The sequence below is a fragment of the Myodes glareolus genome, chromosome 7 (assembly GCF_982192425.1).
Source record: "Myodes glareolus chromosome 7, mMyoGla1.1, whole genome shotgun sequence".
Lineage (NCBI taxonomy): Eukaryota > Metazoa > Chordata > Mammalia > Rodentia > Cricetidae > Myodes > Myodes glareolus.
The window spans coordinates 78,636,516-78,656,536 of record NC_142032.1 but is presented as its reverse complement, the minus strand read 5'-3'; the positions used below and the strand labels follow the sequence as shown (position 1 = coordinate 78,656,536).

The window sequence follows — 20,021 nt, the reverse complement described above, 5'->3', positions numbered from 1 at the left end:
GAGGCAGACACTCAAAGGCAAACAAAGAGAAAAAAGGGACTTCGTTTAGATGACAACAGTCTTGGTATGAAGATTTCCCTGGTGAGATGAAATCAGAAGCTTGCTAAACCAAAAAGCTGCTAAAGAGAAAGGCTGGCAAAGCACACAGCCAGAGAAAACTGGAGAAATGGGTTCATCCTTAGATGGGCTAGAGACACAGCAAGTCAGGATTGCAGACAGGATGAACCCAGACCCTGTGGGAATAACACTGCAATGTGCCGTGGACATACTATAACAAGACTCAGGTCATGAACACCCCCAGGTACCTCCTCTTCTTTTCCGCTTGATCTTTCTGATAGGCTCCTTCTTTAGCCGCTTCCGCTTCTGGTTCTTCCCACCACGCACTTTTCGGTTCCTGCCAGGGGTAGGTTCTCGGTCCACTTCAAACTGCTCCTCCTTGTCAGCACAGAGCTCGGCATCAGTTTTCCCCTCTGACCAGAGCGGCAAACGGCCACTGCCTAGAAATAATTAGAGGACACAACTGCTTGGAAAAGTCCCCTGTGGAGGCCGCACAAGCCAGCAGAATCCACGGTGGTGCTGGCCTGAACTAGCCTCATAGTTGGCATGCTCTAGTGTGGAAGCTCAGCACACACCTCCGGACCCAAGCGGCATTGGGCGCTTAGATAGGAACGTCTGGAGTCTTCCTGTGAGCCCATTCTCAGGGGTGTTGTTCTGAAAGGTAAGCACAGCACTGGGGTGAGCTGAGAACTTCCATGGGTCTCCAATCCATTCAGTTCCTGCATGAGCCCTAGCCCTGAAGGCAACATGCCACCAGATTTTCTGTGCATCTCTAAAAAGGAGCACTCATGCATATGACAGAGTAAGCCAGAAACTAATGGGAAAGCAAACTCTAGGCCAGGCAGACATTCATATGGCGCCTCTTAACACTGGCTTCACAAGCTCTCAGAACTCCTGAGTGGCAAAGGGCCAGAGCTGAGGAGAATAGCGATGATGGCTCCAGGTGCTTGGATGGCGTGTCCCCGGGAGCCTACCTTTCTGGCTTTGTTGATGATATAGCTGGTCCAGACCCAATTGCGCTTCAGGTGTGCATAGAAGCTAGAGTCCAGCCCAGCAGCTCCCAGCCCATCTCCAGGGACTAAGCCTTCATCCACAACTTCTCGGCTCCCCCTGAGACGAGGCAAACAGAAAAAGCCCTTCCTGATAAGTTAAGAGCCGCCACATGGAGTGGGAGAACCATGTGTGACTGTGTGACAATGTTCATTTTTTCAGGACAGTAATGAGCAGGTAGAGAGAAAGAGCTTGGAGTGCTAGGTTGGGAAGTTGTTAAATTTTCAGAAATCAAAAAGTTTGATTTTCATGTGAAATTGGCAGCTTCTAAATTACGGATGGGATTTCAGAAGTTATGTTCAGAAACATGTCTAGGGCCAGATATTGGCCATGGCAACCAAACTTCAGTTGTTAGCCAAGGCCAGGGTCAAAAGGTGGAGGTCATGGCAGGATCAGGCGTCAGGGGGTGGTACGCACGTGGTGTACTCCAGCATGGCACACTTGCGCTCCAGGTTGTGCTTATCCATGGCGCTTTCCTGCTCCTTCCGTAAGCTGCCTTCTGGGTCACTGCCCGGATCAGGGCAGATCTTCTGTGCACAGGGGCAACGCACCACACCTGGACAACCAAAGCAGTGACGTATTTCCTGCCAGGTGCTAACAGCCAGAGGGAGAGTGAAGAATGGATGTTTGGTCTGGGAGGTGTCCCTCCCCTAAGGAGGGAGCCATGGTCTCAGGTGAAGCCCTCCTCACAATGGCATGCAGAGAGAGGTGGGGAGAGAGCAGGGAAAGAAGGCGAAAGACACAGCAGGTTACCTCTGATGGGATCTCTACAGGCACAGTCTGTTAAGGATGGGAGGCAAATGACAACCAGGGGAAGCCTCCTTCCTGACTGGCTGTTATACAGGCACTGGCTTGACAGCATGGCCAGTGAGCGCAGCAAAGGAAGCTCAGGCAGCTTTTCTTGGCTAGAATGATATCTCAGGTACTTTGCTCAGCTTCACTTTGAGACCCTACACATGTATGCTGACAGTTTCGGTTTAAAAGGCAAAGCACTGAGGCTCAGGGAGACTCCACTTGGCCCACTCTTGTCATGCACATATTAAAGGTGCTCACCAACGTGCTTATTAAAAATGCTGTCTCTGAAAGTTAAAGAACGCGGCCATCGTGGTGGTGGACAATAGAACAAGCAGGGCACAAGAGAGGAAATGGTAAAAAACGGGATTTAGGGCAGGGGAGGGGGATAAATGCAAAGGAGGGTGTAATAAAAGTTGTCTGAAAAAGTTATAAGGAATTATCTAAGAACACCTATAATACATGCAAGTCTATACATTTACATATAGTTTAAATGCAATAATCCCTTCTGGGCTGATAATGCTCCTTTCAAGAGCTATAGACTATCTAACAAAAATTCCAACACCAGGTATGGGAAGCTTTCTTTTGAGCTGTTGGCCGTGTTGTCCAAAAAAACTTCTAAAACATTATAGGCTATTGATATTGCCCTTGGTAACCTCTCAGAGGTGGAAGATAAGTCCCTATTGCTAAAGACACCAGGTACTTTGGGTACATGTACATGGCTACATCTGACCCTGAAAGCCTGCCCCGAGGACTAGCTTTCATGGTACCAAGAGACACTATACAAGCTTTCAGCTACGATACTACGAACTCATCAATGACTAGCATGGTATGATAACTCTAAGGGGCAGTACTGGTACACATACTTTGGCAGTAACCAACAGTTCTCTAGTTGGATGTAAGGCCTGCTCAGAAAGAGGGAAACAGTCTTGGTACTGGAAATCTAGCCAACCACCCAGGGCTAGAAGTCATAGACTTTGGAGGAGAACCTACAACCTCTCCTTACTGATATAATCCTGACTACACTCTAGAGAATTATCTGTATACACTCACATAGAAGTACAGTTCTCACCTCTCATCAAGAAGACTCTCTTTTAAAACAAAGATCATTATAACAAACTATAGGCAACCCCAAGCACCGAGCCTCAGGGATCACCGTGGAAGAGGAAATGGAAAGACTAAGAGTCAGGAGAACAGGGAGTTTGTTGCAAGATGAAGCCTCACCAGCATGACTGCCTATAAAAGACCTGAACAAGGATGGCACCAATACCCACACTAATGCGGAAGGGGAGGAGGAAAGCTTAGGAGGCCTCAACTCTTAAAAGAACAATAGGCAACTAAGGAGTGCTGAGAGCAGGAGAAAGCATTTTCCCCAGGGAAGGGCACACCAATTGGCTATCAAATATGAAATGATCAGCCCCAAAACACATACATACAAGTAATATCATATAATTGAGCAGGTTGTACTTATATACTTAGGAATGAATGGCACGTGCACACACACACACACACACACACACACACGTATTAAACAACAACTAAATAAAACGTAGCCACGAATTTGAGAGAGAGCAAGAGGTGGGGGTACATGATAGAGGTTTGAAGAAAGAAGGGGAAAATGATGTAACTAAAATCTTAAAAAATAAAAATATACTAAAAATAAATAAAATTTAAAAACAAAAAGCAAAACAAATGCCCTCCCTGGGCCCAGGAAACAGCACTCTGACGTGGTGTCCAGGTGACCTGTATGCATGCTGGCATTTGAGACACCCCTACTTCACAGTGTGACAGCGTCCTATGACGTAGTGCTTCTCTACGTTACTAGGGGCAGAATCTCCCCCAAATGTTTGTTGAGACAATGGATGTCTGATTAATGACTGCAATAAGCCTGTGACATCTCTGCTCATCTAAGAGAGACAAAAAATGCAACTGTCAGGCCTGAGAAACTGATGCAAATTACATACTGGTTCATAAAATTTTATATAGGTATAAACTACAGGGGAATTAGAGTGCTTTAAAAATCTACAGTGGTAAGAGCTTCCCTCACTTATGAATCCCAAAGCATCACTGAAACATACTGCAGTAAGATCTGTCTGGACTCCTTAAAGCTCTCGAGAACAACGGTACACTACAGTGTGGGCATTCAGTAACTCCAGCCCCACCTGGGCAAGCCCCATGCTGTTCTTGCCCATGTACGCTGACAGGATGTCCACTCCAGAATGGCACTTTGCAATACTCTGGAGATGTGCTAAGGGCATCATGGAGGGGAAATAGGATGGGGACAAAATGCTGAACAGGCTTTCTGGAAAAGGACACTTAAACATCAACGACCAGCATAGAAGACAGACATTCAGGGATAAGATTGCTGAGCCCAGCACAGTCAACCCACACACTAGTCGCCCACTTGGTCATTAGTATACAGGGCTCCCTTTCTTATCTCCTTTCTTTCATTCCCAACTCTCAGTCCATTCTCCAAATGGCAGTGGGGTGTGCTTCAAATCACAACATGCATAAGCATTCCATAGTTTCCTTCTGCTTTTCAAATGATCCTGCACTTCCTACAGAGCCCACAAGTCTGCTCCCAACCCTCCTTCCACTCTCAGCTGCCATGCTTCTCCATCGCCTCCCTAACACACTCAAGGCCTTGGCTCAGACCACTTTCCTGCCTTGTGTCTTCTCCAGTCCCAGTGGCCTCAGCCTACAGCGCTCAGCTCAGCAGTGGTCTCTTGAGGTGAGCCTCAGTCCTGTTACTATGATCTGCAGTCTACACCTTAACACACTCTGGGTTTCTCTTGAACTCCTCCCTCCCTAGAACACAAGCCCCATGAAAACAGAAGTGATGACCTGGATGACGCTGGACAAATACTGGCTTGTACAGATCACATGCTTGGATGGGGTTGGAGCCCCAGGGACACCTCAGCTTAAGGGAGTGGTTTAAATGACAATGAACTCCATGACCCCTAGACTCTCTTCTAGCTCTGTATCCTTGACCACACCAAAGGGAAAAGAAGCAGGGGCCCAGCAAGCCAGGGTACCTAGTGGGGTGTTGAGGCAGATACACTGCAGATCAAACCAATAGCTTTCCACATCCTGCATGGAGTCCAAGACGTAGAGACGCCTCTCAAAAGGCCGGCTGCTGTGGGCCAGGTTGTAATGTGGATCACAGATGGTGGTGTCCACAATGACTGCATTCTTCTTCAGGAAAACGAAGACCTGCAGAAGACGCCCATCAGGAGAGGAGGCACACAAGCATCAGCACCATGGTGCTTGGGGTTGGGCTGACATTCAGGCCCACCTCACTGGGCTGAAGGCACTACCTGGTCTTTATCCTGGAACTTCTCTGTGGGTCCAAACTGTAGCAACCCCATGTAGCACAGTCGCTGTAGGTTCTCCACCACCGAGAAAACATATCGCCTAGAATAGAGGGCAGCTGGTCCCCCACCACACAGGCCACATAGCTCTGAGGCCAGGAAAGGGGATGAGCTGTTCCTCTTTCTTATCCAGTCCCCTAGGACACTGAGGCCCACAGTCACCTTGGGCCTTGATTTGGAAAGTAGATACAAGGAAACAAACCAAAACACTCTAGTAGCTGTAATTCTTTAGCAGCAAATTTTACTTATTAAAATCAAGTAATAAATATAGCAGCTCATGTCTTTGGTGACTAAACTGCTAAGAATCTTGAGGCTGTGCAGCCTGGCAGGCAACACCTTTCACTTTTCCAAGGTCTGAGCAAGCACTTGGGAGCCTACCTTCTGGGATTTACTCTCACCTCTTATACAGGAGCTGCTGCCGGATGTGCCTGGGGAGGAAGCGGATCAGTGTGTGCTTCTTCAGAGGGTCATTTAGAAAATCCTCCAGGTTGTCCACCTGCAGAGATCACCTGCAGGTTCAGCTCGGCCACAGGGCTCACGAGAAAGCATTTAACACTATGACCTCCCCATGTCTGCTTTGAGTATCTACCCTCCCAGCTCACCCAGCACACAGCAGAGGGCAACAACACACGCCAGGCCTGTAAGGAGGCACACAGCTGCTAAAGCCCTTCCCGGAGGCAAAAGGAGCACACTCTCACCAAGGAAGGATGACTGCTAATCCCCTAAGGTCAGTGATTTTGCCTGAGGAGAAGTTTCTGGAAGTATCCACTCACACACCCACTAAAAGTGTCCAACAACATTTCATCTGCCAAAGCAAGAATTGGAACTTCAATGTCCCCAGGTAGAAAATATACTGCTAAATTGTGTCAGTGGAGAGGACATATGAGTGTAATTGCAATTCAGTTAGGAACACATACATGCACGTACACAGTCACAGGAAGACTAGAAGAAAATACACCAACAAAATGAACAGTGAGTGACTCTGAGTGATAAGGTTTTGGGTAATTTCTATTTGCTCCTGTTTTGACATTTACCAAGCTTCCAAAAAGTGTTTTCCTGTTGCAGCATATCTATTTATCTTCTTACCTAGTAAATGTACACACCTGAAGTACACACTACCCATCCACCCAGCCGATTCTCTTATTAGTTCTAATCTAATCTGTGGGGAATAACAAACATCTGAAATGTCTTCCCTTGACTGACCATCTTGCTGTCCACCCACTCTCCACTCATCCATCACCTGGGAAAGCTCCAAGTACTTTCCCTCCATCATGTGAGTATATACAGGCTTCTAGCCCCGCTACCCCACACATGACCTGGCCCAGAGTCACAAGTACCTTGTAGCTCACTTGAACAATTTGGACAAAGATGGAGAGGGGCAGGCAGAGAAGAATGTCACTGACAAGAGCCCAGCCAAAGCCGAAGTCCCTGTGGATCGGGATGGGAGGGACGTAGCGCATCCACGAGATTTCATCCACGTACACTAGGAAAAGCTAAGAGTCACTCCAAGCAGACGGTATGCTCAGGAAAACACTGTCTCTCCCTGTCTTCCCCCATTACAGGTCTGTGGTCTGCACTTACTTCTGCTCCTCTTACCCCACGCCCAGATGCAGGCCAGTGGCTCTTACCTATCTCTGTGGAGAGTTCCATTTCTGCCTCCCAGGAGCTGCTTTCCGTGTTATCTCTGGCTTCAGAGGTGTCCCAGTCATTTCCAGAGGAGGTCTGGGCCCCTGACCTGCTGGACTCCTGCTTCCCTGTTTTCCTCTCACTGTGGTAAGTAGGCTGCTCCCCAGTGTGGCCAGCAGGATGACCATAGATCAGGTACCACAGGAACAGATGCATCACCCGAAGGCGAGGCATCTTGGGAAGGAACCCTATGGAGCGCCCGAGTCCAGGAACTGTAGGGAGAAAGGTGTGGGCAGTGCTTGAGCAACCCCAGACTGTGTCAGGTCCAGTTCATTCCACAGCTACCATGGGCTACACAGGGGCTAGGTGCCAGGGAGGTGATTTATCTACCACTGTGCAGAACAAAGGTGGCAAAGGTGACTGTGAAGCTGCTCTTTACCTATGACAGGTTTATAATTTTTGAGTGGGGTTATGCCCATTTTCTCGTCCGTCTTTTTCACTCGTCCGCTTTCTGACTTTAAGGATGTGTTCGGGTCAGAGTCTCCTGATCCACTTGGGACCTCTGGCTCTTGGCTTTCCTCTTCTGCCTCCTCTTGGGGTGCTGGAGTCTGTGTAACTTTAACCCTGCAGACCAAATGCAGGGTGCAGAAATACATTGGAAACAAAGAAAAGGCTTATCGGTCAGGCCTGGGGTTTCAGACTCAACTGATCATGGGCCCAGACAGATGATACAAGTAAACAGTGTCTAAAACAGGAAGCGGCAATGTGGAGGAACCTTCAGAGGCTACTTGCCACCAAGAAGGGAAAGAAGTCCAGTGTGTTAGGTCTCAGACACCTGCGACCAGGAACATAGAAAACTAACGGCAAATGGTTCAGATACTGAGACTAACCACCGAGGCTCTACCTCCAGGGTGGCCCTCTGTCCACCAGGAACCCAGCCACCTTGAAACGTGCCTCCTTACTGGTAAGTACTCAGCCTGAGGTTAAAATGAGCGAGACATTGAGAAAACAAGAACAGTGATTTATGCCACGATGAGACTGAGCTTCCTACACAGAAGCATCAGTGAGAAGCGCTCTAACTGGTTACATTTACCAGATGGATAAGCATTAGGGCAGGTGGTGTGGCTCCGAGGGAAAGTGTTGGCCGAGCATATGCAAGGCCCTGGTCCCATCTCCATTCAAAGAAAAGGAAAAAGAACGTAAGTTAGAATAAAGAATACTAGAAGTTCAGAATTGGATCGCCATGTAGACTAGGTGGGCACAAGTCACAGCTGCTAGCCAACAAACCCAGGACCTCATGCAGGTGCACACAAAGCCTTCAGAAGTTGCTCCACTGGTTGCAGGTTAGAACACAGACCTGGGCAGTGTAACTGTGAGTCCTTCCACTTGCCTGTTTGCTGTGCTTGAGTTGGAGATCCGGAAGCGAACCTGCTCAATAGCACTTCTTACAAGAGGGTCATTCTGGTCCATGGATGGGTGCACGACCAGATCCACCTGTGGGGGAGAGGGTGGAGTGTCTCAGAGCAGGGCAGGTTTGAACTATGGTTCCACAGCAAGATTTCCAACACACCCACAATTCAGAGAGAGGTGGAATACATGACAGATACTTTACTGTTTCAGCTGCAAGAATCAGAACTCCTTTGTGGACCATGGTGCCAAGTCTTGGATCCTAAGCCATTGGTCCTGCACTTTCTCTGGCCAAGCTGCCACATCTCACTAGTTCTTCTGATAGTGGGGCAGCTCCCACACCTGCTCTACTGAGATCCCTGACAGCACATCAATCTGGAAAAGCAAGTGTGGTCTAAGAGCAGTCTCTCTGGCTGTGTGTTGCTAGGACCCTGGCAGTGCACCTTTGAACAACTGGCAGAGGATGGAGGGATGCTTTGTCGTTACCTCCCCAGGCAGAATGGTGACAATGGTTACTATTTCTCTGATAAAATCTGGGTGTGTAGGAGTCAGGACACTAACTTTAACACTGGCAGAAGTGGCACAGGCAGGAGAAGCAAGACAGGTCATGAGTGATGAAACATGATGGGTTGGGTGCCCCAGGAGTAGCTTTCTATGCTGTCATTGCAGAGTGAAGGGCAGCAGCCCCACGCCCACAGTCCCAGCTCACCATTCTTGCTGGTAAAAAAGAAATCCCATGCCCACCTCTACACTGCATCCGATGGTGTGGGAGAATTGTCTGTATTCTGTCAATCATATTTTAATAAAACGCTGATTGGTCAGGCAGGCAGTATAGGCGGGAAAGCCAGACAGGACGTAGGGGTGGAGCAAAGAGACTGGGAGTATTCTGGGACACAGGAAGCCCTCAGCCACTCCTGCGCAGACCACCGAAGAGGCAACATGTAAGCTGTCACACTGAGAAAGGTACTGAGCCCATGTGGCTAACATAGATAAGGATAATGGGGTAATATATGTTATAAGAGTTAACAAGAAGCCTGACCTAATGGGCCAATCAGTTTATAACCTTATGGAGTCCTGTGTGTAATTTCTCTTTGGGATTTGCTGGCTGTTGGGGTACTGGGTGGGACAGAAGCCCCAACAAGCCGGCCCCCGTCATGTTACATATGGCGCCCAACGTGGAGCAACTGTATCCACATAAAGCCTGAGACAGCTTGGCAAGTAATTCTAGAACAAAATGACAACATTGTGTGTGGTTTCTTGGTAGCAGCAATTTCTCGGGTCTGCTCTGCTTGCTAGAGGCAAACAAGCACTCTCATCTAAGAGAGGCTTCCTGACTCAGCTTTAGCTGCAAAAGCCTGCAGCTCATTAAGAGGTCCTGCCGCGAAACACTTAAATGGTGTTGGTGAAAAGCTGAACGCATGCTTTTCGGTTTTCAGCCGTAGCAGGAAAAAAGCTGCGCTGTTTTAAAATGCCGGCTTTCTGGGCTGTCCTGCCAAGGCAATCTCTGACTCTTTCAGGCAGGCAGTCCGACTGAGTGTGGTCTGTGAGTAGAATGCTGCAGCTTGTTTGCTAGCAAGGACCTTGAAACGCCATAGAGTTGTGGCAGTGAACACAGCTCTGGCTGGTATCTCAGCCATGAGGCTGGAAAGTTAAAAAATGGGCTGGATCTAGCTGTCAAAGCCACGGCTTTAATCTTCTCCTTAAAGACTCATGTAGTCAAAAAAGAGAGAGAGATACAGTAAAGAGAGGTTCAAAGATGAAGAAAACCTCTAAAGAGTTTACAGTGTGTTAAAAATATATGCAGGCTAAAGGTTAAAGTCACTAAAAATAAAAAAGAAAGAAAGGGAGAAATAGGGTATGGTATGGTGGTACACACCTTTAATCCCAATGCCTGGGAGGCAGAGGTACATTGACCTCTGAGACTTTAAGGGGCAGAGGTAGTTGACCTCTGTGACTTCAAGGTGTGGTAGCACACACCTTTAATCCCAATGCCTGGGAGGCAGAGACAGTGGATCTCTGTGAGTTCAAGGACAGCCTGATCTACAGAGTTATTCCAGGACAAAGATATACAGAGAACCTGTCTCAAAAAGTAAAAGTAAAAAAAAAGAAATAGAGGTTAAAGTAAAGCCACACAAAGATGGAAAATACAAAGAGAATCTTGATACTGTATGCTATTATGCTCTCTATGAATTGTTTGATTGTTGAGGAAGGAGCAACAGCTGCTAAAAGACTTTTGTTTATAAATGCTGCTGAACTAACCCAAGATAGGTATTTTGAAAATACCTTGGCTTCAAAACTGAAGTCAACAGGTATGTTACTTTGGAGAAGAGATTTTGCTTTTGTTTCCACAGAAAATGAGATGCTATGGATTCATTCTGAGTTAAGAAAAATCATCTTTGCTCAAGGGAGGCCACCTGAAAAATCTCCGACAGGAATAGATGGCCCAGATGTCTGAGTTCTTCATCCAGAACAGATTCAAGACTGCTGCCTGAGATGATCAAGGCTCACAGGATACTCCAGTCAGGACTTGATTATAACTCTAAATTTTCTTTAGGTCCCCATAAGATTATCATCGCCCCCAACCAGCAGGAAGTAGCCTGAAATACTACGCCCACATTCCCAACAAATGGACTATGGGTATTTTCCTTTGTTTAAAAAAAAAAGAGGGAAATGGTGTGGGAGAATTGTCTGTATTCTGTCAATCATATTTTAATAAAACGCTGATTGGTCAGGCAGGCAGTATAGGCAGGAAAGCCAGACAGGACGTAGGGGTGGAGCAAAGAGACTGGGAGTATTCTGGGACACAGGAAGCCCTCAGCCACTCCTGCGCAGACCACCGAAGAGGCAACATGTAAGCTGTCACACTGAGAAAGGTACTGAGCCCATGTGGCTAACATAGATAAGGATAATGGGGTAATATATGTTATAAGAGTTAACAAGAAGCCTGACCTAATGGGCCAATCAGTTTATAACCTAATGTAGACTCCGTGTGATTTTCCTTGGGACTTGCTGGCTTGTTGGGGTACTGGGCGGGACAGAAACCCCAACAAGCCGGCCCTCGTGTTACAATCCGATACTGCTGACTTCTTTGCAAATGACAGCCAGTTAGGCAGCTTCTCAGAGAAATGAAAAGTACTTAGAGATGGCAGCTCCCATTGCCCACTGTCCCAGAGCAGCAGCAATTTCTTCAATAGCTTCTGGGTTAGGGCAAAATGCAGGAATAGGGAAATGGGCTCCAGGCAATCACTGGGAAGACAGCTACGGGCAGCCTATGCCAACTCCTATCAGGAATCAAGTCTCAGTGGTAAACTTCAAACCCAGTTTAAAAGCATACAGCTCTCCATGCACTGCCCTGCAGCTGGAGGCTCCATTTCTGTGGTTATGTGACCCTAAACATGAACCTGACATCCTCATCCCCTCCCCCAGGCTTTGTCATCACTAGCCTTCTAGACTAGCACTGGAGAAGTCAATCCTGAGGCCCAAACTAGGGGAGGACTTGTCCTCGACAGTGACATCAAGGAAGTCCAACAGAGTAGCTTCTGAAAAACCTGCTGAAGTCATGGGTGTCCCTACTGATGGGGCCTCAATATGTCCTTCAGTGAGATGGGCTGGCACATGACTGACTGCTCCTTCTTAAGTGGATTCACAGCAAGCAGCTGTGGAGGAAGGAGCTAGGTCAAGGGGACTTGATGGTTTTATTTTGAAGTGACTTCAGCAGATATAAAAGCCCATGAGTTCTGTCTCCATGCAACAACAAACTATTTCTTTTTTTTTATATTTATTTATTATGTATACAATATTCTGTCTGTGTGTATGTCTGCAGGCCAGAAGAGGGCATTACAGATGGTTGTGAGCCACCATGTGGTTGCCGGGAATAGAACTCAGGACCTTTGGAAGAGCAGGCAATGCTTTTAACCACTGAGCCATCTCTCCAGCCCAACAAACTATTTCTTAAGTCACTTTTTGGTATTGCTTTGTATACCAGGAGAAAAAAATATATGCAAAAGCAGAAATGACCTTGCCTACTTATGAGAGAAACAAAGTATCAAAGCAGGGCTCCCTTATAGCTAAGATGGAAAATCCAGTCAGGAATTAAGGGGCTGTGAAGACAGCCTCACTGCTTTCAGTCCTAATGTCCAGCTGTGCCATCCCAATTACTCTAACTCTGAAAAATTGATGCTGTAAAATGTGTGCAAAGTTGCTGAGCTACAGTTACTATGGGAACAGCTCCCATCACAGTACCACAGAAACAGACACATCCCACAGACTGGCCACCACCCTTCCACTGTCTCTGTGGAGAAGGTTTGTGCATTCCTAACACTGTCCTACTTAACTGCACCAGGCCTGCTTCCCTCCTCTTCCTCCAGGCTGGCCAATTCACTGCTCTAAGGCTCAGGTGGCTGCTCCCAGCTGCCACGCGACGTTGGCAGGATCCCTGTCCTCCACATTAAGAGGCAGAATTTGATGTCCCAATCACTACAGCAAAGGATCAATCAAGATACAACAATGACAAGGGATACTAGGTCAGAAAGTTTTCTGTAGCATAAGGTTGGCTCTGTGGGAATCAGGAGAAGCCCAAGAGATTACCTTCTTCTTGATGCCATCTTGAATGACCGTTGTCCGATACAATCTCAAGAGACCCTCCTCAGATAGGTTCCGCACCAAGCGGATAATGGACTTCTTACAGCACTTGGTGGAGACACCCTCTTGCTTCTCCTGGTCCATGATCATCTTCTGAATCCTGGATATTAGAGAAGGTCACATTCCCATTTCAACATGCAGAGACACGGAGAAGTCACAACAGGTCTGTTGGGAACCAGGAAAACTCTGTGGGAGCTCTTCACATGCTACATAGGGGAGCCTCTTAGAACATGAAATTCTATCTTTTTAGAGTAAACAAACTAGTTGAAGTCAGATCACTACCCACAGCAGCTCCACAGCACCAGAGATCACATGATCTGACCATGAAAAGGAACAAGGGAAGGGAAACAGTACTAGAATGAAAACTGTCTTTGCCAAGGCTGCATGCTTACTGGGCGCTAGCTAGGCCAACCTTCTAGTTTCCCACTGTTCGTTTGGTCTGAAGCTCTTTTTCACTCTTCTACTCATCTCTCTCAATCTTCTGATTCACTGTGACATTTCCAGATACTAATCACAGTAGAGCAAGGCCAATATGGACATCAGGATGCCCAGATAAACTTCTCAGGGCACAGAAGGGATCAAGGTGAAGATCTAGCTTATGAGGTCCCTGTCCCCAGTCAGCCAGAGACGGAGTAAAGACCCCACATCTGTGACCCTGAAGATGCTGACCCCCCAGAGTGGTGGCTTCAAGAGCTGCAAAGACCAGCCCTTCTTTCCTTAGCACACAGCCCCGCCTGCGCCTCTTGCTACGCCACTGCCTGCAGGTTTCTCAGTTTTCCTTCCCTTGTAACAATTCCCCAGTGTAATAGGGTTTGAATGAGACATGCCACCTATAACTCATGGGTTCAAAGACTTGGACCAGGAAAGTGGTGATACTGGGAGGTTCTGGAAACTTTGTAAGATGAGGTCTGGCTGGAAGTAGGTCACTGGAGATAGACCTTGCCCTCTCTGCTTCTTGGCTGTCAGGAGGTGAAGAAGCTCTTGGCTACAAATTCCTGCCACCACACACATGGAGCCAAGAGACCAGAGAACCCCTGAGCCAAAATAAATCTTCCTTCAAGTTATACTCACATACCTGTCATGGTCACACAAAAGTAACTCACTCAGGTATAGAGAGAAGTCAGTGCATGCCCCGTGGCATCTAGTATTTTAATTCTCAAGGTCTACCTTCCCCAACAGCAGGAACAAAATCTACACCAACTGACCACAATGGGACACCATAAAATGCACATGGTGAAGCAGCAGTCCCAAGGCCTTTCAGTCCCTTCTCTGGCTGGTAAAGAGGGCAGTGACAGAGACACTGGCACACTTACGTGAACAGGCTCTCAATCAGGCGGAGGTTGGTGACAGCTTCTATGATCAGATTCCTGCGCTTCAGCAGTCGGTATGTTTTGTGAGGCTTGTCCTGGCCTGGGCCATGCCGTCCGCCTTTCTGGGAACCACCACTCTCCTACATAACGAAAACCCAGGACCAGGGGTCAGAAAGGGTAGGACCAGATAGACATCACACCTGAGGGGCACACTCCCCTTTCTAAGTCAGGTCCTGTTATTCAAGGAGAATCCACCTGGTCAGCTCCCTGCATAGAGCCCACCACCTTCTCAGAGGTACCTGCCAGCTGATGATCCTAGGTGACTTTGGGATCAGCTAGAGCAGGAGTTGGGCATCACCTATGACACCTCTAAAAGCAGACAGTACCTTCATGTCTACCTGGCTTCTCCCCAGTGGGCAGGAAGAGCCCAGCACCCTTGTCGAGGCTGCTGTCAGGCCATGGAAAAGACCACCTTATCAAAAGTTATGGGAGTTTTGGGAGTGGGCCTAGCAAGCGGCAAAGGCAGCAAATGACACTGTGTTACTCCCTGTTATGGCCCACAGTCTGTGCCTGGCAGGTGACATTCTTATTGTTACCACCTGCTCCCGTCCCTGGGATTCAGGTCCAGAACCAAGAAGACTGGTGTCTATCTGCCATAAGCCCTATGGTCATTACTGACCTTGGGATTATCCAGCCGAACCTCCTCAATCACAGCAATGTCGCCACTGTGATTCTCCATGTTGTTAGGGTCGAAGGATGTATTGAGCTCAGAGGAACTGCTGGTGTTCAGGCCACCCCTAGCACGCGAGCTTCGGCGGGCTCTTTCCTCACCAGTGCCCAGGGAGGCAGCCTTTGGCTTTTTCAGTGGGTGCAGGTTTAGGACTTTCCACCCACCTACAATGAGAATGGGCACAGCTGGTCAGGGGAAAACAAAGGGCTTCTCTGCTTAGCAGTCAGAGCAGGCTAGCCTGGGGGCCCCCTCAGGCTCACTCTGCAGTCTTGGGGTACAAAGCTGAACATGAAATTCAATAGTCTATCAACTGTCTACCTTCCATACATGTTTTAAAGCAGGATTTCAAGCCATCCAAGGTTATGTACACCTGAAATCCCACCACTCAGGAGGCTGAGGCGGGAAGGGTGAGTTCTAAGAGGGTTACACAGTGAAGTTCAGTCTCAAACAAGAAAACAAAATACATTGGGTTATAATAGCTCAATTGGGAGGACATTTGAACACCTCTGCCTCCATAGCAGTGTTCTATAAACTAAACCCTAAGTGGTTCTTGAAAGGACTGAGGGAAGGAATGAAGCTCACAGAACTCTATCTCTTTAATAGTAAAACTATGCTGTAAAGAAGGTGTCATCCAAGGAGACTACACGTAACCAGGGCAGGGCACACTCACACGACTCCTCTCCACACCTGTGACCATGGTGCGAAAAGGACACTTCTAGGCCCCAAATGAGGGTGGGACCTAGGGGATCTCCAGGCTGGCTGGACTGAACAACTGTTTCTTGGTGATGTCCTGCAGTGTCAGGGTGCTTGGCCCTGCAGCCCCCATACACTTCAAGCAGTCCTTACCCTTAGCTGGAGTGGAGTGATGAGGCTGAGAGCCAGCAACCCCTGAGGCTCTTGAACGCCCCCGGGACCCTCTGCCTTTACGCTTGCCACTGCAGCTGCTCTCCTCCTCACTTTCTGAGTCAGAGAGGAAGGCCTCTTCACCCTCAGGCATGAGGGACTCATCTTGCACCGAGGCTAGGCTTACAGTGGTCAGTAGCTCTCCTCGGGCCTTTTCACGTGCATACTGCCGGCTCAGATCACTCTCCTCTGCAAACACGCAGGAAATGTACTTGGTGGTCCGTTGCCGGCCTTCATCTTCCATGAATCCCTAAGGTAATCACATGGGTTAGCGCATTCCAGGGGGTGTTAATGCTGACAGGTATGCAGGTGGTCCCAGTCTCACAATGCCTTCCTGACAGAGCCTGCATTATCTGGACAGTGTTTGCTCTCCGAAGCTAGGAGCCCTCTGTTGATAGATGTTGGTCTTCCATGCACTTCTGTGCCTGACACTGGACCTGGCTCATACACCCAATTAGGATTTGGCTTGTGCTGATTATACAGAACCCAGGGTCCTACACACTGCAGACACCCACAACCTTGGAGACCTGTAGTTTGGTTCTTCGCCAATCCATGATCATCTTGCCTTCTAAAATAGGAAAGAAGTTTGTCCCACGGCCTATAGTGGGAGAAAGTACAGACTTTCTATGTACCCTTCATGTGCCACGGATAGTGCCAAGGTCCCAGTTATACTTACCTTAACTAATAAAACCCTGCCTTATGAAAAAATTGTCCACAGTAGCCCACCAGAGGGTCTGGATAAGTATCCTCTAAAATCTGTGAGCCAAAGTTCAGTTCCCAGGGTGGAACTACTGGGAAGAGGCAGAACCTTTAGGACTCTACAGGAGGTTCCTGGTCACAGGGGAGCGCTCCCAAAGGAGTGTGTCTCCTCTCCACCTCCCACCCACCCTGACCATTTTCTGTCTTCCTTTGGGCTCAGGAAGTGACAGTTTATCCTACCAACATGTTCCTGTCACGAGGCGCTTGCTGTCTCATTACAGGTTCTCAAATGAGAACCACTTGATTTTGGACTAGACTCTCCAGAACATACCAAACAACCCTTCTCTTTGTAATTAACTGCCTTAGCTGCTTCACTGCCATTACAGGATGCTAACTAACAGCAGCTTTGAATCACAAAAGGGAACACTAGGCCTACAGTTAGCTGCTTTGATGTTTTGAGGTGCCAGGCAAGTCACAGCAGTGGGAGGACAGGCAGCTCATTAGACACTAGCCAGCTCCAGCTGACCGTCCTCACCCAGGAAGGAGCTGCAAGGGCAGCTGCTGTACTGTCACTCTCCAGCACTTCAATTTTAAGAAGCTGAACCAGACAGGCGCTCAGTGAGGGGGAGGCCTAGTATGCTAGTAGCTTCATACAGGTTCTGCCTCACGGACACAGTAAGGCCTCTGCTTCTCTGATGTGTAATTCTACCGGCACACGAGATGAGGAACTGCAGGGATAACAGGGTATTACCTTGACAACCTTGAACCTTTGAAGGAGCCGACACAGCATTCTCGCTTCCAGCTTTCCCACGTTCATAGCAACTCGGATCTCAGCTTGGGAAATTCCTTTCGTGCCTCTGCGCTCAACTGTGAATAATACCATGCTTGAACCCCACCACTGCACAGGGGTAGCTGCTCACAGCCCTTCCCTGCTCCCTTGCTAAGCACAGAGGTGGAACCGACAGACACAGAAAGCACTTCCCCTCTCTCCCAAGAAGTGCCCTGCTGCCAGGCTGAAGAGCACTTCCTGACCCCAAGAACACCGGCAGCTCCTTTTGGGTGTCTGCTCCCTGGCTCCCCACGCTAACACTGAGGGGAAAATGAGCAGTGGCTCTACTCAATCGAGGTGGACTTATAAAGTCTCTAACTTACTCACCTCCATCACTTTTAAGCAGCAGCGGCAGCAGCAAATTAGCCTTCCCTTATAAATGAACTTACTTAGATAAATGAAATGTACCCTTTCAAAAAGCATCAAAATAACTTTAAGGTAATTTTTTATTTTGGCTAGCCTTGAACATGTGATCATCCTGCCTCGGCTCCCAGGCACATGTCTCCATGTCCAGCTCCTGACAACTTTCTCTGAGAGTGCATTACCTATGTTCCTGTTGCTCCTTTTCTCCCAGTCAGGCCAGCAGGAAGTGGGGGAGGAAATGATGGCAGCAGCTCCACAGCAGAGAACGGGGTGGGGGGGGGGAGGAATGTTGCTGCCTGGTTTTGGCATTGTGTAGTCTGCAGTTCCTGCCCACACCTATATTACTCAATATCAGCATACCTGCCTTACACAGGCCCTTTCTAAATGGCATTGAACACTCCAAGGAGGAACCTGGTTGGAAGCTGCTACATGAACTGTAGGCAGATGATGGCAAAGCTCTTTGTTCAGTAAACACTGGCCTTTCTTTTTTCAATGCATCCACACACTTGAGGCTGCCAGGTAAAAATCATCAGGATGCAGGCTTTCTACATCAGTCACACACAAAGACGACCATTAGAATGAGAGAGGTGGCAAAGATGTTTCCCTCTACACAATAGGCCATACGTGGGGACAAGAGGTCTACAGATAGCTGTTTCCAGACTGTGTTATGAGGAAGCAATCTGAGCCACCATGAGAACTGTCAATCACCGGCCTTCATAAAGTCTGAGAGATTAGTCAGCATGACCTGCTGGTGGGATCTAAGACAGAACCAATTCAGAAGGCAATCGTGGCTCAAGAGCCCCGTATAACAGAACAGCACAGAGGCTGAGTTCTGTCACCTCCCGCAGAACTGCTAGGCTCACTTCCTCCCTATAGCAGCACTAGGGAAGAGGCCTTGACTTTGTAGTAAGTTCATGTCCTCCACTGGGCTGTTCTAGAAACAACATGTGGTACCCACTTCATGTGTCTGCTTACCCTCTGCTTTTCTTCCTTCACGCAGGAGCACAGGCCCGCACCAGAAAACAGTAAATACAGCGCCTAATCTGAACTCACCAGTCTCAGAGCTATAAGTCTTGTCTTTAAAAATTGCCTGCTCTTGGGTGCTTTGTTATAGCATCAGAAAACAGAGTAGGACAAACAGCTAGCTAAGCCTCTCGAGTGCTCCTGTGGGGGGCACTACTGTAGGTAATCTATGCCTCTGCCTTTTATCCTGAGAATGTGCTCACACAGGTTTTATCCCAATGTGATGGTTAACTGTAAGTTGGTTTAATGGTCAGGTGCCGTTCTTGGAACGGGTTCATGAGGATATTTATTTCTGGAGGAAAGCGGCCTAAGAACAGTTAAAGAGTGACGTGGGGAAGATAGGCCCAAATATGGATGGATTCACATCATCAACCGGGGGTCAGAGGGAATGACACCTCACATTTTCTCTCTCCACTTCCTACCTGGGTCAGGAGCAGCTTCTTTGCTTGCTCTGGATCACGAAACCTATAGGTTCTCTAGGAGTTTCCCTGGGCCTTACACTTGTGCCAGCTATGGGAGGCCTCAATGTCCATGTCACATGAAAAAAAGCCCTAATAAATCCCCTCATAGACATATTACAACTCTAGAGAACTCTGTTGTTCTAACACACCCCATTTCACAGACAGGGAAGCAAGGCTCAAAGACCTAGCTAAAGCCATGTATCAAGGTAGCAGCAAGGCTCCACCGTGAACCTCACCCAAAGTGAAAGCTTGGAGAGAAGCTTCCTAGGCTTTATGCACTGGAGCCCACTTCCCACCTGGGGAGCACACTTCCCACTCTAGTGCTCACTCAATGGCAAGTGTGGGTGGAAAAGACTCACTGAGCTCGTAGGTCTGTGTGAGCATGTCCCGCTCAAACACGATGTCCACAGGAGGCACACCCTTAGAGATGACCTCCTCATCATCGTCGTCATCATGGTCATCCTCCATCTTCCGCTTGAACTCCTTCAGTAGCTTAAGGCACCGAACCATGACATCAGTCCCTAGGAACAGGGCACACATGAGCAGAGAGCGGGCCTAGGGCCTCATGGGAGAGCAGTGCATGGCATCCTGAAAGGTCTTAGCTGAACTGGTATCACAGCTAGCTCCTTCCCTACGTGGGATGTTTGCAAAGTCTAAAACTATGCATCTTGGGGCTGGAGAGATGGATTGGTGGCTAAGAGCACTTGCTGTTACAGAGGACCCGGTTTCAGTGCTCGTAACTGGCTGGATCTATTTCCA

The 20,021-nt window shown here is 48.3% G+C and overlaps 1 protein-coding gene across 1 annotated transcript in view; it reads right to left on the bottom strand.

The window, feature by feature from the left end:
- Gtf3c1 (general transcription factor IIIC subunit 1) overlaps window positions 1-20,021 on the bottom strand; it is a 66,265-nt gene that overhangs the window by 21,018 nt on the left and 25,226 nt on the right. Inside the window, exons 7-23 of the mRNA XM_048460572.3 lie at window positions 19,622-19,783; window positions 17,338-17,453; window positions 15,831-16,137; window positions 14,934-15,148; window positions 14,258-14,394; window positions 12,891-13,044; window positions 8,287-8,390; window positions 7,336-7,520; window positions 6,899-7,168; window positions 6,608-6,753; window positions 5,669-5,766; window positions 5,217-5,313; window positions 4,935-5,112; window positions 1,525-1,663; window positions 1,032-1,167; window positions 633-711; window positions 306-497 (exon numbers count right to left, since the gene is read on the bottom strand). Of these exons, the coding sequence (XP_048316529.3) occupies window positions 306-497; window positions 633-711; window positions 1,032-1,167; window positions 1,525-1,663; window positions 4,935-5,112; window positions 5,217-5,313; window positions 5,669-5,766; window positions 6,608-6,753; window positions 6,899-7,168; window positions 7,336-7,520; window positions 8,287-8,390; window positions 12,891-13,044; window positions 14,258-14,394; window positions 14,934-15,148; window positions 15,831-16,137; window positions 17,338-17,453; window positions 19,622-19,783 (2,715 nt within the window). The remainder of the gene's footprint in view (window positions 1-305; window positions 498-632; window positions 712-1,031; window positions 1,168-1,524; window positions 1,664-4,934; window positions 5,113-5,216; window positions 5,314-5,668; window positions 5,767-6,607; window positions 6,754-6,898; window positions 7,169-7,335; window positions 7,521-8,286; window positions 8,391-12,890; window positions 13,045-14,257; window positions 14,395-14,933; window positions 15,149-15,830; window positions 16,138-17,337; window positions 17,454-19,621; window positions 19,784-20,021) is intronic.